Source organism: Semicossyphus pulcher, unplaced genomic scaffold (genome assembly GCF_022749685.1).
Source record: "Semicossyphus pulcher isolate SPU_LCO1_2020_fin unplaced genomic scaffold, fSemPul1.0.p SCAF_12, whole genome shotgun sequence".
NCBI classification, from domain to species: Eukaryota; Metazoa; Chordata; class Actinopteri; order Labriformes; family Labridae; genus Semicossyphus; species Semicossyphus pulcher.
In genome coordinates this window covers 20,399,881-20,418,667 of record NW_027211626.1, presented here as the reverse complement: position 1 = coordinate 20,418,667, position 18,787 = coordinate 20,399,881, and the positions used below count along the sequence as shown (strand labels likewise).

At 41.0% G+C, this 18,787-nt stretch overlaps 1 protein-coding gene across 1 annotated transcript in view; it reads left to right on the top strand.

Moving 5' to 3' along the window:
* atrnl1a (attractin-like 1a) overlaps positions 1–18,787 on the top strand; it is a 312,150-nt gene that overhangs the window by 74,930 nt on the left and 218,433 nt on the right. The window contains exons 11-18 of the mRNA XM_069659074.1: positions 2,129–2,213; positions 3,529–3,740; positions 4,181–4,299; positions 5,772–5,888; positions 7,452–7,584; positions 11,566–11,753; positions 14,048–14,261; positions 14,377–14,568. Of these exons, the coding sequence (XP_069515175.1) occupies positions 2,129–2,213; positions 3,529–3,740; positions 4,181–4,299; positions 5,772–5,888; positions 7,452–7,584; positions 11,566–11,753; positions 14,048–14,261; positions 14,377–14,568 (1,260 nt within the window). The remainder of the gene's footprint in view (positions 1–2,128; positions 2,214–3,528; positions 3,741–4,180; positions 4,300–5,771; positions 5,889–7,451; positions 7,585–11,565; positions 11,754–14,047; positions 14,262–14,376; positions 14,569–18,787) is intronic.

Sequence of the window (18,787 nt, the reverse complement as noted above, 5' to 3'; positions counted from 1 at the left end):
TACAGTTGTAACCAGCTTCAGTTGGACCAGGCTTTGGTTATGTTTGTTCGATTGGGTTTGCACGTTGATACTGTTGACCTTTAACCACTGCTGGTGATGAACCCATTACTCTTGGTACTGAGAACGACCCCCAACCCACCCCTCCTCCTTTCCTGTCACTGTGTCCTCTGCCACATCCCTCGCTCAGGAACAAGCGCTCCCTATTAGCACTAGCTTAACGAGGTCGTTAGCAACCTGGCGTCCTCGAGTCCCCAATTCTACCGTCTCTCCTCTGCGTTTACGTTCAGGGAGGGATCATCTGGCTGTACGGCACATTTGCACCAACACACAGTCACACAGTTCCATTTCCATATTAATATAATGGGAGCACCTAGGGTTCATTAAATCATCAGGGAGTTGTAAAATCCAAATAGTAGAATACATAGAACTGATAGCTCTGATGATAACCAGAGAGAGAGAGAGAGAGCGGAGGGCACTGATGATGATCTTTTGGTGCTTTGAAGTATTTTATGAAGTCATCTCCCAGATTATCCTCCCTATCTCCCCCATACCACCATCATTTGATGTGAAAAGGTTACCTTAATGAGTTCTTATCCCGCCTGATGAAATTAAGGCAGGGCGATGACCTCTTTATTCTTTCTTCTCACTAGCAATATTTTCCTTATTCTGAAATATGTAGTTTTTTTTCCAACGTGTCAATGTCTCTTAGCACAAAGCCAGGTCTATGAAGAAGTGGTCGGCCCAGTTTGGTGTGGAGGAACTTCACCGGCCGGCAAAGAGCCCAGAACTCAACCCGTCAAACAGACATTTATGTCGACTCTGATCTACCCCTGGTGAAAAGCCGGAACCAGAAGAGTGAGGCTGTTATAGCAGTGAAGGATGGGGATGCAGAATATATGTCAGGGCCAATACAATTTTGGATGGATATCAGCCTGTCACAGATACACCAATCAGCCATAACGTTATGACCACTGACAGGTGATGTGAACAACATTGATTATCTTGTTACAATGGCATCTGTCAGTGTGTGGGATGTGTTAGGCAGCAAGTGAACATTTTATTTGAAGTTGATGTGTTAGAAGCAGGAAAAATGGGCAAGTGTGAGGATGTGAGTGACTTTCACAAGGGTCAAATTATGACGGCTATACGACTGGGTCAGAGCATCCCCAGAACTGCAGCTCTTGTGGGGTGTTTCGCAGTCTGCAGTGGTCAGTACCTACCAGAAAGCACCTACAATAGGCGCGTGAGCCTCAGAACTGGACCACAGCAATAGAAGAAGGTGGCCTGGTCTGATGAATCACATTATCTTTTACATCATGTAGATGACCGGGTGCATGCGTGTGGCTTACCTGAGGAAGACATGGCACCAGGATGCATTATGGGAAGAAGGCAAGCCGGCAGAGGAAGTGGGATGCATTGGGCAATGTTCTGCTGGGACACCTTGGGTCCTGCCATTCATGTGGATGTTACTTACTTTGATGAGTTCAAGGTGTTGACTTGGCCTCCAAATTCCCCAGATCTCAATCCAATCGAGCATCTGTGGGATGTGCTGGACAAACAAGGCCGACCCATGGAGGCCCCACCTCGCAACTTAAATTTAAATTTTTATGAAGTTATCCCTGGTTTATGAAAGTCTGAATGATTAATATATTAGAGGTACATTTGCTAAACAGTAAGTACTTACAACTAAGCAAGGATGCATCAGGACACAGCAAATATGAAGTAGTTCCAACCAAGACTTTGATCAGCTTTATAAACACTGTATTATTTTCAACCACAATATTATTAAAAGACGAATGATGTTTTTGAGCTTGTTCTTTTGATTTGTGTGGTTGTTGCCTTGTTATTTGCTCAGCAATTAAAGAAAATGAAAGATTTTCTGACCCAAAACAATAGAAACTTATGGGCTTTGTCTGTTATTACCTGATATTGGAACACATCAGAGTGCATTATTGCTTACTGAATTAATCAGTGGTTAATTAAAGCATGTTGCAGGGTCAGCGAGACTGCCTACAATTCAACTTTTCTTATTTACTCGACTTTTAGCTATTTTAAATTCCAGACACAAACACATAAAGCTAATATAATTTATTTGAATAAATGTGTGTATGTGTGTGTTTCTCCTCAGCTTGTGATGAGTGGACTGTCCTCCCCAAACCCTCGCTGCACCGTGACGTCAACCGCTTTGGACATTCGGCTGTGGTTAACAACGGGTGAGTTCCTTTTCTTTGAAACAGTTCTTCCCTTTATTAACCAGTGTACAGAAAGAGTACAGAGAGAGTAAGACTTATTTGACTTTCTTAAGCACACTGATGCTCAAATGTGGCTAAAACTTGTTAACCCGGAAAAATCAACCAATCTTCCTCGGCACATTATCACATATCCTTGACGACTTCCTGAAGTGTCCTGTACATGGTGGAAGCACTGAGTGTCTCAGTACACTTTCCTTTCTGCTGCTCTCTTACTCAGATCCTGGTGTTGTTGTGTAGATTGTTCACGGATTTGTCATATTTAGCGTCACTTTATACTTATGTTGTCACCCCTCCCTCTGATGGCGTCTCTGAAACTCTGCGTTTAGAAACCTCAGCTGTGTCTCCGCCTCCTCATGTCTTGTCTGTATACTTGGATGTCTCTCCGGCTTCAGTCTCAGTCACTTTCTTTCCACTCTCTATGTTTGGATATGGTTTATATGTCTCTCTCTTTATTACCACGAGAGCTCTATTTATACCTTGTCATTTTTTAATCCCTATCGCTGTATTTTGCTCGCGTCATTCTCACAGAAAGTTGGGCATGAAAAAGGAAACCTCTATGAGACGAGCAACATTATAAAACAGCATTTGTTGATGCACTCTATATTCCTAAGGCATAATTTTCTTTTGGTAAATAATTTGTATCTTTCCTTCAACAAAAACAGCCGAAATTAAGTCTCACAGGTTTCTCAGAACCTCTATCTGTGGTCCTAGTTTTATTTAATTGAATGTTACCGTAGGAAGACTGCAAAGTTGTGGATTGTTTTAATTTTTGGCCCAGCAAAAAGGAACTTTGACCCCTAAATTCAGGGCCTTGGTGCCTTAAAATAGAAGCGTCCATCCTTTCCTTCAGTCCTGTCAAATCAAAAACTACAGAGCATTTTTTTAAAGCTAAAATAAACAAAAATCCATAATTGATAAAACTGAAACTGTTCGCAGCAACTTCCATCGCGATGGAGAGTAACCTTCTGTTGAACTCAGAAATAATGGTCTGACCCTTTGACACAGATTATCCACCAAAAAGTCAGCTTTGAGCAGAAAAATGTCAGCTTTGAACTTCAAAAGGCCAGCTTCAAGCCACTCTTCAACTTTTCTTTCCCAGACACCAAAGTTCAGCTTATTTTCTGAAAAGTTCTCCTGCTGTCTTCTTCTCTGCAGGCAGTTGTTTTTTTCTCCCTTGCTGTCTTACTGTAACTTTTGTTGTGTTGCTTTCTTCCTCAGCTATGCAGCTCTCTGTTATCATTATGATTCTTTGATATCCTTTCTGTATTTTCATCAGCACCATGTACGTCTTTGGAGGGTTTTCGGGCCTCCTTCTGAACGACGTGTTTGCCTACACGCCTCCGTCCTGCCCGGCCTTTTCGAACCCGGCTTCATGTGCTGCCGCCGGCCCGGGCCTCCGCTGCCATTGGGTCAGAAGTAGATGTGTCGCCTGGGAGCCGACACCACCTGAGAACATTTTTCCTGCTCCCTTTTGCCCCCCAAAACCTGGTATGTTGGGTCCTGTCTTTTAATTTCTCCCTAAATATTTTCACTCTTATTCCAACAGCTGAAATGTACAGCAAAGTTACACGCAAGCACTCCCAAAAGACCTATTTTTCATGAGAATAATGATCATTCTAAAGCATTTTGCTTCTGAAGTTTGTTTGCATACCATAATTGTAGGAGCAGAAGGTCAGTGCTGCAACAGTTACCTCATTTGGAAGTAATTAGGGTCTGTCTGAACTCCCCCTCAGCCCTCTCTGCCAGATGTAGATGCAGTAGCTGTTCCAGGTACTCTGCTTCAGGCAGCTCGCTGCAGGCTCTAATACAGTAATCATGCTTATGGTGGTATTCTCAGTTATAAATAAAACAACAGTACACAGGGACTGGCTGCATTTAAGAACTATAACAGTGTTTTCAGGATGTGTGTGTTTTGTGCCCTCTTCTAGACAGTACAGACGAGCAGTGTTTCCGCTTCTCAGACTGTGCGAGCTGCACGGCCAACACGCGGGGCTGTCAGTGGTGTGAGGACAGGAAGTGTATCTCTGCCGCCAGCAACTGCACCGTGGTGAGTCCTCACTGGGCTCCTTAAACACAAGAGATTTTTGTTGGTACAAGTAACAAACCTGTGACTTTGTTCATCCTAGAGTCTTTCTATGTTTGTTCCTGTGCTCTTTAAATGTCATTAAAATCTGCCTATTTCATTTTAAGAGGTGATATTTTGACATGAAAGTGGCCCTTGAAAAAGGCGTATAAAGTCTCTGAATGAAAAGGGGACATGCTCTTTGGAAAATGCAGTGAATGCAGGGTTCCTGCGCACTATGAAAAGCTATAGAATTTGATTTTAGTAATTTCCAGGTCTGGATAAGTATGGAAAAACTCTGTTTTTTAAAATATGAAAATCTGAATTTCAAAATATAAATTGATCGTACATGCTTTGCATTTGGAGCAGACAGCAAGCGCGACCAAAATGTGTACTGTGTGGGAGAGCGCGGGCCAGAGCGAGCTTGGTGTCTAAAGCAAGGCACTCCAGAACGGTGGACTGAACGGCCGAAAATGGGGAGTGCTGGCTTGAAAATCCCAAATATAACGCCTGGTTGACTAAAGACTCCAAATTAGAAAAGAAAGCTACTTTGTAGATTCAAACTTTGTCCTTATGAAAACGACTCGCAACGTTTTTGGCCCAGCGTAACGAGAGACCAACCACAATACGTAATGAATCTGCCGGCGCACCGAATGACGAACGGGGAGAATTTGAGCTAGTCGTTCTAGCCTTCAAATGGCTAGCAAACGTTAGCTAGAAGTGTAGAAAGCAGGCAAAGCGAAGCTAACGTCAGCTAATCACCAGAACCTACAGGTACAATCTTCTGGCAATATTTTGGCAACATAATAGCAAACATAGTCAGAATGTAACACAGGCCTACATGTTAAGTGTTTAATTTTAAAACCATTTGTTTACATAAATATCTAGCTATTTGCACTTCGATGTCAAATATGGTCGGAAAAATCTACCAAGAAGAGTCTGGAAATTTGAGTCTGGAGTAGGAACCCTGCGACTGTGATGGCCAAATAAAATGAATACAGATCGGAAGAAATATCAGATTTCTTGTGTAAAACGGTAAAGTGTATCCAAACTGGTCAGAGAAAGATTTAGGGTGAGTTACTAGAAATAAAGTGTGGTATAAAACCAACATTAGAAGCCGTTAGGAGAGATCTATAAGCAGTTTATATTTTAGCCATACCCCCGAAAAGTTATCCCACACATACTCTTTTGTTTTATGTCCCAAACAAACTCATTGTATATGTTTGTTATCTTCTATCCTATGATTTAAAGTTGTGTGATTTATAATAACTCAATTAGTTTTGTGTACGTTTGCTCATTTTGTTTTCTCTCTGTCTCTTTCTCTGTTTTTACTCCCCCCCTGCTTTCTCTGTCTCTCTTTATATGTGTGTCTGCATGTCGCCTCTGTCTGTCTGTCTGTCTGTCTGTCTGTGCTTGGCTGGTTTTCAATCTTTGAATGAATACGTGTTTGTGTGTAGCTGACTCTGGAGCTGGCCCAGCAGCATGGCGGCGCTCTGTCTCTGTCTCCCCCACCGTCCATGTTGTCTGAACATCAGCTGAGCTTGTGGAAGCACGGAGCCAGAAGGAGGGGACATGTGTGTATTATTTGACACTTCCTGTTAGGCCGCAGGTCGATGGGGTTGTGATCAGGTTGAGGTCAGAGGTCGGAGCGGCCCCTTAAGGCGCTGCTCACCTACACGCAGCAGGTCAAGAGCTCAGCGTGCTTGTGTTTATTAATATTTTGGTGTCATGAGGAAAAATAACCGCAGAATACAGAATGCTCTGTATACGACTTAGAGAGCCCTGTATTAAAAATCAGTGCAACTGATGAAAATGATTGGACAAGACCTATTGCAAACTGCAAAGTACTGCAAAGTATCACCTGGGGGTTGTAGAAATTCAACACCTATGTCTGTTTGTTGTGAGTTTGGCCTCTGAATTTGCACCCAAAATGATGTCATACTTTCATTATAGGTGCCGATCCAGCCTCCAAAATTGCCAATAAAATTTACAAATTTTAGAGGGCCACATGCGGTTGATTGTGGCTTTGATTGTGGCAGCATTTAAGATTTAAAAATCAGTTTTAAACATTCTTCTCTAACAGAAAATAGTGCTGTCAAAATTGGCCAAAAATGACGTTAGATTTTTCCTTCTTCGAACTATTTGAATATCTACTGTTGCACAATATGTCCACAAGAGGACATACCAATACAAGGGACAAACTAACCTGCAAAGATATATTTATTTAAACATAAACTTGCCTTTTAAAAGATCAACATAGGCTTCCTACACCTTGCAAAATAAACATATAAAATAATTAGGTTTACGACATAATGGACATTCAGCACCCTAACAAGCTGTGCTGTGACAGGTATGTTTATTTAAACATAAACATGCCTTTTGAAAAAAATAAACATACCTATACAGATACCTTATGCTCTGAGAATCTCTCTCTCTCTCTCCGGTCGAGTTGGGATTTGACTTCTCTGTCATCATCTCCACACGCCACACTGTTGTTGTTGTAGCTCGTTTCAGCTGGACTAAAGCTAATTGTTAACGTATAAAGTGCCGTTGTGATGCATTCAAAGACGCTCCCTAACCAGGAGAGCGCACACGAGGACGAGAACACACAAGAACTTGTGAGACAGCTGCGGTAGTGCTGATTTTTTTCACATCGATTATAAATTTTAATTACCGAATATCCTGAGCTACAAACTTTCTTTACACATTACTGACTCACATGGTCTATTCCCTTTGTCAGGAAACTTTTTGATTAACAAAAACCTCAGTAACCTCTTGACAGTCTTTAATCATTTAAAAAGCAGTACTTAGGTTTTAACCAGCGTGACTATCAGGTTGGTTAAGAGGTCTTAAATATAGTTGTGCAGTTGAACATTTCCTGAAGTGTTAGAAAGATGCACACAGTGTATAGAATAAACACAACTTCAATAAGAAGTCCATCTCAGTCTAATGTGTCCCTCATATTGATTCCTCTTTACACTCTGCATGTTGTGTTTGGTTGTTTTATTCCCTGAACCATCTCACTCGTTTCACCATCAGTTTAATTCTGCATTGAATTGATTTCTGCAACTTTATTGCATTTACTCTAGTTAAAAGTTTAACTGAACTCTTATTGTTTCCTCTGTGTGGGTCTGAAGTCGGTGAAGGACTCGTCCAGGTGTAAGCGCAGGGAGGAGCAGGAGTGCTTCAGACTGGCCAACTGCAGGAGCTGCTCCCTCAACCTCAACTGTCAGTGGGAGGCGCAGCAGCAGGAGTGTCAAGCTCTGCCAGGTGAGAACACACACCTAACCTAGCAGCCTGCTAGCTCAAAATGCTATTTCAGCTAATCTTACTAGCCATATTAAATTACTTGGAGTCCTCCAGTTTAACCTTCACAGTCTCTCTGACCGTCATCATCCCTGTACTTGATTTTCAAAGCTGCTGAAGGAGGTTTGTGTTTTGTTAAACACACAGGACATCATACACACACACATCTTCACAGTGTTTGCGTGTGCCGTACCTAATTAGCTGCATGTTATTATATTCACAAATCAGCACTTTACATACACTCTCCATGCAGGCATGTTCACCGAGGGGATTAGCATACATTTGTGAACACACACTTCAGAAATGTGCTCTCCACTCGGCTGCAGAGGGAAGTAGGCCAATTAGAAGTGTTTACTAGATGTCCTGATTATGGATCCATGGCTGACTAACAAACTGCAGTCTACAAAGTGGTCCGTGCTCTGTTCTGCTGAGGAGCCCTGAGCTAGAGCTGCTCTCACTTTGACTTTGGAGCTGGCATGACTAAGAACAAAAGATATACACTTGCTATTTGAATCCACCAATGAGCCCGTTGTTTTGTGCTAAGGGCCTGCTGGCTAGCTTACGGTTTATAAGTTGGAAGTTCTCATGAGTTTTCAGCGGTTTTATGCAGCGGCTGCTGCTGTGTTTGCTCCCTTTCTTCCGTCCACACGAAGACCCTGCGGCCTGGTACAGCCTTTCTTTTTGCTTTGCTCTGAACATGTTCGCTGGTGTTTGCAGGTTTTCAATTGGAAGTTTTAAAATAGTAAGAAGTTGTAGCACTTATGCTAACGGATTCCTGTTTGTTCCCAGTTCAGTTATTTTATAGTAGGAGTAGATTTAGGATCTCATATTTAATGTTCATCAGGGGTGCTGCCATGAGCACGTTCTGCTCCATACTTTATACTCTTTACAGCCTTCATTTTGGTTTATTATCGAAATATTGGGGTAAGTAAGTAAACAGTTTAAGATCTAACATCTTTAGAATTTCTGTATAGTGTTGATATAATTGTCATAATCTGCTTTCATTGGATTTGTATGTCCTGCCTTTCCCATCATGCAAGTGCACAATAAAGAAATGTACCTCCGTTTGGTTTTTAACTTTTGAAAACAGAGAAGCTCCTAGCCTGTTGGTACATTTTCTTTGCATTATATCTTGTTTATTGTCGAGCAATGATATTTTTTCCATTATTTGTTTTAAAAGTTGCTGATGAAGTGGAGTATAAAAAGCTATTCCCTGCCTCAGTTTTGTGTAAATCAAAACAAGTGCTGTTGGTTGCAGCTGTACATCAGAGAGTAGCTGTGTCTCATCCTTTGAAGGATGCGGTCTACGGAGGATTTTCTGTTTGCGTCACCAGCCGTTCCCGCGTCACCAAACCCCATTTTATTAGTTAACATTTGTATCACTAGCTATTGGATTAAGTTTAAAACTAAAAACTAAAAAGTGTATTGCTCGACCGCTTGAGAGGCCGCCATCTCGTTTGAATTGGTGTTTAGTGAATCTTGGGCTGCAAAGGATGCACACGATGGATCCTTCGTGGCCCGGGAAAAGAGGACACATTTGTCGGCTGCATCTGAAGGAGCCTTGAAATGGGACAGCCTTTGACACGGCGACACACAATCAGTCTTTATACATGTACTTCGAAGGATGCAGCCCCCGAATTGGGATAGAGATTACAGTTGCCTAAAGTCAAAACTATCTCATCTTTCCCATGATGCAATGTTTGACCTTTGACCCTTTTTCCTTTTGGCTGCTGATGTTGGCAAGTTTTGTGGTGTGGTTAAAAATGAAATCTCTTCTTCAGTCTTTGTATGTGTGAGCCAAACAATTATGCCATTAAGGACTGGGCCTTTCACAGTGTCACCGGTGAAATTAGTCTCTCTTTGGATCCATTAATATGACAGGGCACATTGTACTTTCTGTGGAGACACATTTGCAGTAACATTGTGGCTGACATTGAACAGGGTAATGGAAACCAGCTCCACCACCATGGCAGCTTTGGCCTTTTCTTTAGACACCGTGTTATGACTAATTATCCCAAATGGCCTGACATGTTTATCTCTGCTTTTACACAAAGACCGTGTAACCTAATCTATCCATTTATTTTTGCACTCCTCCTTTTTTTTTTAGCCCATTCGTCTGTCTTTCTCCTCTGGTTTTGGCTGATTATTGTCTTTGCTATTGCCATGGGAGAAAAATAAAGAAAGCAGGTATTTTCTTTTCTGTAGCATGAAAAGGTTGGTGATGGAAGCCATTATGCGTCTGTGAATGTAATCAGCCCTGGAGTCCAAAATAAACAGCGGTGCTCAGTGGAGGCAGAATGACTTTTTCTTCCCTTTCATCCTGGCTAATTAAACGGCCTCTCTGCTATTTAAGTCTCCCACAAGATGCTACCCTGATAGGAACATTAAGTATCAGCCGGTTTTTGTCACCCTTTGGTAATAATCACCATTAATATTTCTTTATCCCATGTGTAACATATTTCTAACCTCTGTAAATTATTTTTGTCTCTCATAAGTCAGGTCAGTTGAAAGTAAGAATGCGGTGCTCTGATCTCAAACAAATCATAAATCAACAATAACATTGGCTTCTAAACCAGTCCAATAAGATATATTACTTATTAATCCCATCTCAAAGAAATATTTCTCTTAAATCTGTTCAATTGTCTGTCTATTTGTGCTGCACAGTTTATTTCCCAGGCAATCACATCCATTCCAGTGTAGTTCCCCTCTTCTTCACCTGTTTTAGGCTAGTAACTCACTATGTTCACTGGTTCTGCCTGCCTGCTTGTTTATTACCTCCACCGAGATTGTTTGCCTTGCTGTTTCACTATTATTGCCTTAGTTTTATTTTAGAGCTAAGGGTAAACTTGTTGTCTTAAAGCTTTTTAAGTAAATATAATTTCTAACAGAGGAAATTATAATAAGGCTAAATGTTATACTTGATGGGTATTACACTAGAAAATGTTAACATGTAACTGTGCTAGCTTTATGCATGTCAACATGACTACATGCTAAAATCAAAAGCTAATTATTAGCATTCTTAGATTCTAAACTTGAGCTAAGTGTAGCCCTTTTAGTATAATTACTTCGTTTGGCAATATAGCATTCTAACAATACAAGCACGAAACTGTCATGTTAACATGCTTACTGTAGGGTTAACTATGATGACATGCTAATATTACAAGCATTACAAGAGCTGTTGACGTACTGAACATTAGCTGACTAACATAAAGCTACACATTAGCGTGTAATAATGGTCACTGGGGCATGTTTAATGATAAGTTAGCCTACTCATTTCTATAAGCTAAACTTAAGCATGTTAGCATACTTTACATAAACCAAAGCTAAAATTAGCATGTTAATATACAGTAATAGACATTATGAGCTAAACATTGTTAAAATGCTAACTGTGGGCATGGCATGACTACACTAAGCCAAACAACAATATATTATACTAAACAGTACAAGCTAAAGCTAAATGTAGCATGTTATGCACAAATTGTAGACCAAACAATATCTTAGTAAAGGGGTTAATGTAGGCAAGCTGAAGTGCTAATGTTTAGTTTTTAATCTTGTAAACAAGAGGCTAACAATTGCATTCCAGCATTAGCTTTGCTTTGAGTTTAATGCTACTATAAGCATATTGATATGCTACAAGTCAAACTTAACTCTGCATATCTGCTGTATGCTTTCTGGTGTTTGATGATATTTAGGGATTGTAAGGTTGTGCTGGTGCAATATAGTTTGTTTTATTGGAATGTATGTTTGCTATGTGGATGCCTGAATGTCGTGCATCTGAAGCACTTTTTAATTTCCTTGTACATTGTATTATGACATTCTATTTGCTAACCTTAGACATACACTGTGATCTTGTAATTTGATGCTTGATGTGTAGAGGGAATGCTAACACAAATGTAATGAAGGGGTAGCACAGACTAAAGACAGTTTGTTTATCTTTTTGTGCAGGCCAGCTGTGTGGGGAGGGCTGGCACCATGTCGGGGAGGCCTGCCTGAGGATCAACTCCAGCAGAGAGAGCTATGATAATGCCCAGCACTACTGCAAAAACCTGGGAGGAAATATTGCCTCGTTGGTCACAGACAAACAGGTCAATTTTGTTCTGGAAGAGCTGCAGAAATACCAGCTGCAAGACAAGGTGAGTAGTGTGGAAAAACAAAGTGATATATAAAGAAATCTGACAGGTTGTTGCATCATTTTTTCCCCTGTGGTGATTCAGTGATCCCATCCAAATTCAACTCCAATGAAGGAAAAAATACACAGCACTAGTTGTTTGCAAAATGAATTCTTTTTAGGGTCATGTGAAGCTAATAAAGCTACACGGTTGTATCCTGAATTGTTAAATTCTTTTTGGCAGAAAATTCCTTCTTTGCGTGACTGTCCGTCCTCTGTAGCTCAGCGAGAAAATACAAAGAGGGAATTTCATACTCAAACTGCTTTTAATAGGAAAATACCAACTTTATCTGGCTTTCTCACACTGCTGAAGCTGGCTGTAAGTGAAGTTTGAAGTAGGACATTGTCCTGTATCTCTTTCCATTGGCTTCACTTGAGAGCCGGTATGAGAGGAGATTAATTATTACAGCCACTGGTCGGCTAACTCCTTCAAAATAAAGTATATGACATTTAAGTATTAAATTAAGAAAGACTGAAACGAATCAAAAATAATATTGATTAACACTTGCATCTTATCAGGTAGGTTAAAAAAAGTTACATTCAAACAAGGCATTTGTGTCAACACCATACGCGGTTGTAGGCTAATTAAATATCTACGTCTGAGTGTAATTTTAAGTCTTTCCTGCAGAGATTAAAGTGTAGTAATGTAAAATGTAAATGTAAAACTGCTTTTGTGATATTGTGATTTGTTATAAGATGCAGGACATTGTGTTCATTTTCACATCAAGTTGTTTATTACAAGAAGCCAAAAATGCGTATCATAAAAATATGAGTTATTACCGATATATCCAGCAGTTTGGTTTACAATATTCTGATGGGATCAAAATTTGATACTATTATAAATAAGATGTGAAAATGTTTACTGTGTACTTTTCTGGCTTGATGTTAACGGATATCAGACTAATATCAACGTTTGTACTTAGTAAAAAAAATACTTTCACAGCACCATGAGTTGCTTTGATATTTCTAATGAGAATTAAGTCATTATAAATGAATCAAATATTAATTATTAGCCCGTCATGAAACAAAAGAATCAGCTCCAGTGTCACTTTCCATCAAAATAAACCCAAATGGCTAACGGGACATGAATGATCTCACGTTGATATGTGAGCTGACATGTTTTTGCCCACACACAGAGACCTTTTGATAACTGTGCAGCGTCAGGAGGAATATGAATAAATATTTAAACACCGTTCATTCAAAGATACTGGTGGTTTTCTTTGCTCCTCTCTGTCTTCCAGAGAGGTTACCTGTTGATGTACATAACAGGTTTTGAAACAACCTCTTAAACAACCTGGCATAATGATAATGTTAAATGTTCCCTAGTTGTCATGACGTTTTTTTTTTAAATAACAAACTTGTCACTCTACTTTCAATCCAAATTTAATTTAATTTCACTTATCACTCAGCTGTCTGGTTGCTTTGTGGTGTAAATGTAGCAACAGTTTTCATTGCACTCGATCATTGGCATCCTTTCAGAAATGTTAATTTAAAGCTTCTTGCATGTTTTTGTGAAATAAATCACAGCTGTGGAAAATCTTTTTTGATTCCTATCAAATAAAACTAATTATCCCGGGCCTTTACTTCACAAATCCCACTGGTTTTGGCAGCAAGTTATAAAAATGTTTGCTCAGCTATAATTCAATCAGCTGCTGTAATCACAGTCCCCTCTGAAAGTGTTTCCCAAATGAATTTATGCTGTAACCTGCTTTTATAACAATTACAGTTATTTGCAGAAGGTTTTATTTAAGATTTACTTTAATGTAAAACACAACATTATGTTTGTTTATGTTTTTCAGCCAAACATTTCTCATATTGACCTCTGAAATGCTGCTCCTTGAAAACTGCGATTTAACCTTATAAGATTGAAATAAATCCTCTTCTCTTTGGATACTGCAAGCCCCAAAAGCATTGTGGGAGAAGTACAGATACTACAACTGTCAACACAAGTATATATAAAAATGCTGTCCAAAAACCCTCTAGTCTTACACTTGCTTTCAAAGTTGCAGAAGCAGCTTCAATGACTGAGAAATCTGCCCAGATTTGATTTACTTTGATGCAACTTCTGGTGTTTACCAAGAAATGATGTTGAACTCATGAAGGAGCCAGCGCCTTAACATGAGAGAACTCCACAACAGATCTTAAAAATGTGTTCATGCAGACCCGTCTAAAGAATCCTATATGTATAAGTCAGCTTATGAAGCTTTCATCCTGGACATCTATATTATCTCTCACCCCTGTGTCTCCCCCCTCTCACAGAGGTTGTCTCCCTGGGTCGGCCTGAGGAAGATCAACGTGTCGTATTGGGGCTGGGAGGACGCATCACCTTTCACCAACACCAGCCTGCGATGGTTACCTGGAGAGCCCAGCGACTCGGGCTTCTGTGCCTACCTGGAGCGAGCGCAGGTGTCTGGACTCAAAGCGAACCCCTGCACGGCCAACAGCGACGGCCTGATCTGTGAAAAACCTGCCGGTGAGGGAGAATGAGTGAGGGGGATGTAGTCTGTCATGGAGTTTATAGTTATGTACCAGTAAACACAAGCCTTTCATTTGAAACCTTATTCCTGTTCTCGTCTCTCTTGTCTCAGGGAGTCCACAGAGTCAGAGCGCTCGTCCCTGTAAGACGCCCTGCTCTCTGCGCAACACCTGTGCGAACTGCACCAGCCAGGCCATGGAGTGCATGTGGTGCGGCAGTACGCAGCGCTGCGTCGACTCCTCGGCGTACGTCATCTCCTTCCCGTACGGACAGTGTCTGGAGTGGCAGACGCAGGACTGTGCCGGTGAGTGCATGGAGACGTCCACTTGATGTTTCTTGAGTAGTTGCTCATTTCACAGACTCTCAAAGACCGAGAGATGTGGCTGAAAAAGCTAGCAAGTAGCATGTGCAAACACTTTTATAAAGACGTATGAATGAGTTGGTGTGTAGTTCTCTACTCACACCTCTGATGATGCAACTAGAGTACAATGTGTGAACACGGAGTCATTATAGACTCCTATCGATCCCTTTCTTATCAGCAGTCAGGCCACAGCCTCCTACACACACACACTTTAACAAAAACACACACTCCGACAGCGAGGCGGTGCCACCTCCGCTGTAGCTACAGGGCAGAAAATCGATCATGTACAATGACACACGACTGACTCAATATGAAGTCCTCTCTGCTGTCGCTTAACATTCCTCTTATATTAACACCTCCCCGAGGACACAGGAGGGTTTTTTTTACTACACTGCTGCTTAACCATGTGGTTCCGTATGAGAAGATGATTTTCATTGTCCGTAAGTGAACATGAAGGGATTTCCTGCGATTACTACTGAGTTGTTTCCTATATGCTCACATATCGATGCTCAGAGAGTGACACTCAAGTGCTCACCCCTCACAAAAGCCTGACAAGGACCCAATCCAATCTCGCTTGGCATCTCAAGATCTGCCCTCAACCTACCTCTCAGAGAGATCTCTTAGAGCAGGGGTGCCCAATCATGTGCCTGGAGAGCTACCTTCCTGCATGTTTTAGGTTTCTTCGTATTCTAACACACCTGTTCGAATGTTTCACTCATTATTAATCCCCTGAGAAGCTTCAGTTGATTGATGACGAGCAGATCATTCAGAAACCTAAAACATGCAGGATTGGGCACCCCTGTTTTAGAGTATCTTGGAAGGGAGTAGTGTCCAAACCAGAAAATCTGTGCCGGTCCACGTGTCAAATATTATCTGCATTTATTAAGCTTCAAAACAATTGCTAGGTCGGCTATATCAAGGGCGTCGAATTGGGTATGGAAATAAGTCAATTGTCCCTACAATAATTTTGTTCTTAAATGTATATATAATACGCATAATGTTGCACTTTCAACCTGCGGAGGAGTCGTGCATGAGTCAGCGATCACTCTCTGTCACTGTAAACAAGGATAACTGTCTACAGTTCACAGGGGTGAGTGCACCAGCTGGGCGTAAAAAAATAGGTATTTTATGTCCGACGTAGCTATGACCCACTTGTTGATTGGAATTTACACCGAGTGCAGCAGGTCTAACTGACACCGGTCGTAGCTGTGCCTGGTCTCATGATGCGCGTCCACGTGAACACTCGAAAAGCCGTGACTGTTACCAAGCAACACACGTCTCCACTAGCTAACTTCCCTCTGTTTTAGAAGATATAGATAACACAACAAGTAAAGAAAAATACATTTTACATATAGTGAAATGAGGAAACATAAAATATAAAGCATGCCGTTGTCCGATGTACATTTCTCTTATCTCCCTCTGTGTTTTGAAAGTCCCTACTGGCACAAAATCTGAGCTCAATCAGCACCTGCAGGTCGGAGACAGCGCCGCGTTTCTGTCCGAAACATGCTGCAGCTGAGGAAAGAGCTCTTTAATTGATTCAAACAGGACTTGTCTGCCTTTATAGCCGCGGAGCGCTGGCATCTCGTGCGCTTGTGGCATCGATAAGAGGGGCAGGGGCTGGTGCTGCTGACGCGTCCTCGTTGGTAATTCCTTTGCCAAAATGACCAGTAATGGTTCTGATGGCTGGTTTAGCAAATTCCTGAAGCACTGAAGGACGGAGTTATAATGAATCAGTGATATTTGCACCCATGGTTTCTCATACCAGTGCTATGCGGACGATACCCAGCTCTTCCTGTCATTTCCACCATATGACACTGCACGGATCCCGACATGCTTTGCTGATATCTCTAAATAGATGAAAGAACGCCACCTTCAGCTCAACCTATCCAAGACTGAGCTCCTTGTCATCCCAGCCAGCCCCTCTATGCAACCACAGATCAATATCCAGCTTGGACAAACTGAACTCATACCCATGATTGACGACCAGCTAACCTTTAAAGTTCACATGTCCTCGATTGCTCGACCATGTCGATTTGCCCTGTACAACATCAGGAAGATCAGACCCTACCTTTCAGAGCATGCAACACAACTGCTGGTACAGGCTATATATTGATGCCATTGATGTTGTTGATGTTGATTAGAATATTCATGATGATGATGACTATACTGATTATACTATTATAATATTATACTTATTGATGTTCCTAATGATGATTTTAAAAAAAAAAGCCCTGTGCATTGCCTCTGTGCACTGTCGGCACCAGAGTCCGGTCGCACTTGAAGCTGTTTGTTGGCTCTCACTGACTTTGTTTCCTCCTGTCTTTATCATTGCTTGTGTTGTATTAACTCTCAGATGTACGTTGCTTTGGACAAAAGTGTCTGCTAAACGAAATTGTAACATTGTATATAAGTAACATTTCTGTGTCATTGAAGCCTATAAAAAGCTTTTGCATTCACCTGCTTGGGTTTACAACTCCTCCACTAGGAAAGGACTATGGCAGTTATTGATAATTGGCAGAACAAACTCACATGAACTCACAGCTTTAGAACTTGTGTTACCATATATTCACCTTCATCGAGTACAATTATTGATTATTAAATCTGCTATTGCAGCCTCTATATATTTAGAGTTGAAATGTATACATACTGGTGAGGCCAGTTTAGCTCAGCGGTTAATATTGCACGTCTCATAGATATGGGTTCTATAATTAAATGCATAGAAAAGAGCCGATGCCATTGTAACTAGAGGAGTCATGATTATAATCCTGATTCAGACATTGATTGAAATGGTATCTGTCATGGTTTAGGTTTTAAACAAGAAGGTTGAGGACCCAGATGCAGACTTAGATAGGATTTAATAAACAAAAGGCAAAAAATGCAAAAACAAAATCTAAAATCTAACAAAAGACAAAAAAAGGAAAATCAAAAGGCAGAGCAAAAAACTTACAACAAAACCAGGGAACAGGTAATCCAAGGGAACAAGAGGAGTCAGGGAAGGCACGAAGAATATCCAGGGTAGAAACACAAGGAACAAAGTCCAGGTCACGGACGTAGACTTAACTCCACAGGAAGGACGACAATGAACTGGGACAGAAGGGTAGGAACACAGAGACTAAATACACACAGGGTAATCAGGGACAGGTGAGACTAATTAACACAGGTGAACACAATGAGGGCAGGGCACACAATCTAAAAGACGGGAAAACACACAAAGGAAGGAAGTTAAACAAGACATGACATACAAGGGGCAAGAACTACAAAATAAAACTGGAAACACTTGAAACAAAACACAGGACTGACAGGGCTACAAAGTAAAACAGGAAATTCTCCACAAGAAATGCACAACTAAACCAAACTAAACCAAGACAGGAACACTATATACTAAATACAAAACTAAACAACAAGAACTCAAGACAAGAAGAGACAAAGTGACAAAGGAAAACAGGAAGTAATATCAAAACACCAAAATACAAAAACACGTCACTAGACTAGAATGACTCATGACAGGTATCTTTCTATTTTCAGCCTCAAACTCAAAAGCAGTATCTAAGAATCTCTGAATTTTTTCTCTTAACCCCCTGCACATTTTTGGACATTCCAAAGAAAACGAACACTTCAAAGATGACACAGCTTTGCTTACTTTGCGCCTGTAGCTGCACTTTTGGAGACACCATGGTCACTGCTGGAATCACAGAGGATAGAAAATCAGTGTGACAACATTTTGCCCTCCCCCTTAGACTCAATAGTCTACAATAACGTTATAACGACAATGTTTACATGCACTAAATCTTCCGGATTGGTCCATTAGTCATTCCACTAATGTTCTGTTTACATGCTGGCATAAATACTTTGATTAGCCCCAGCCTTGATCAGAAATGCTTCATTTATAAGGCCTAACTCATGATATCAAAACAGCATACGCTGCTTAAATACTGCATTTTCTTGCTTACTGTAATTAATGTGCTTTACATCAAAGTGATTATTTTATTGATTTTACATCTGTAGTACCCACAGACTGTATAAATAATGGACATAGTCTCAGTAACGTCACCCATAGGTCTCTGAAGAAGCGTTTTCTAGCGCATGCAGTCGCCATATTGGAAATGCCAGAGCCGGCTAATCCAGAGGCAGGCAAAGAGGCGGAGAGCGAGCGAGCTGA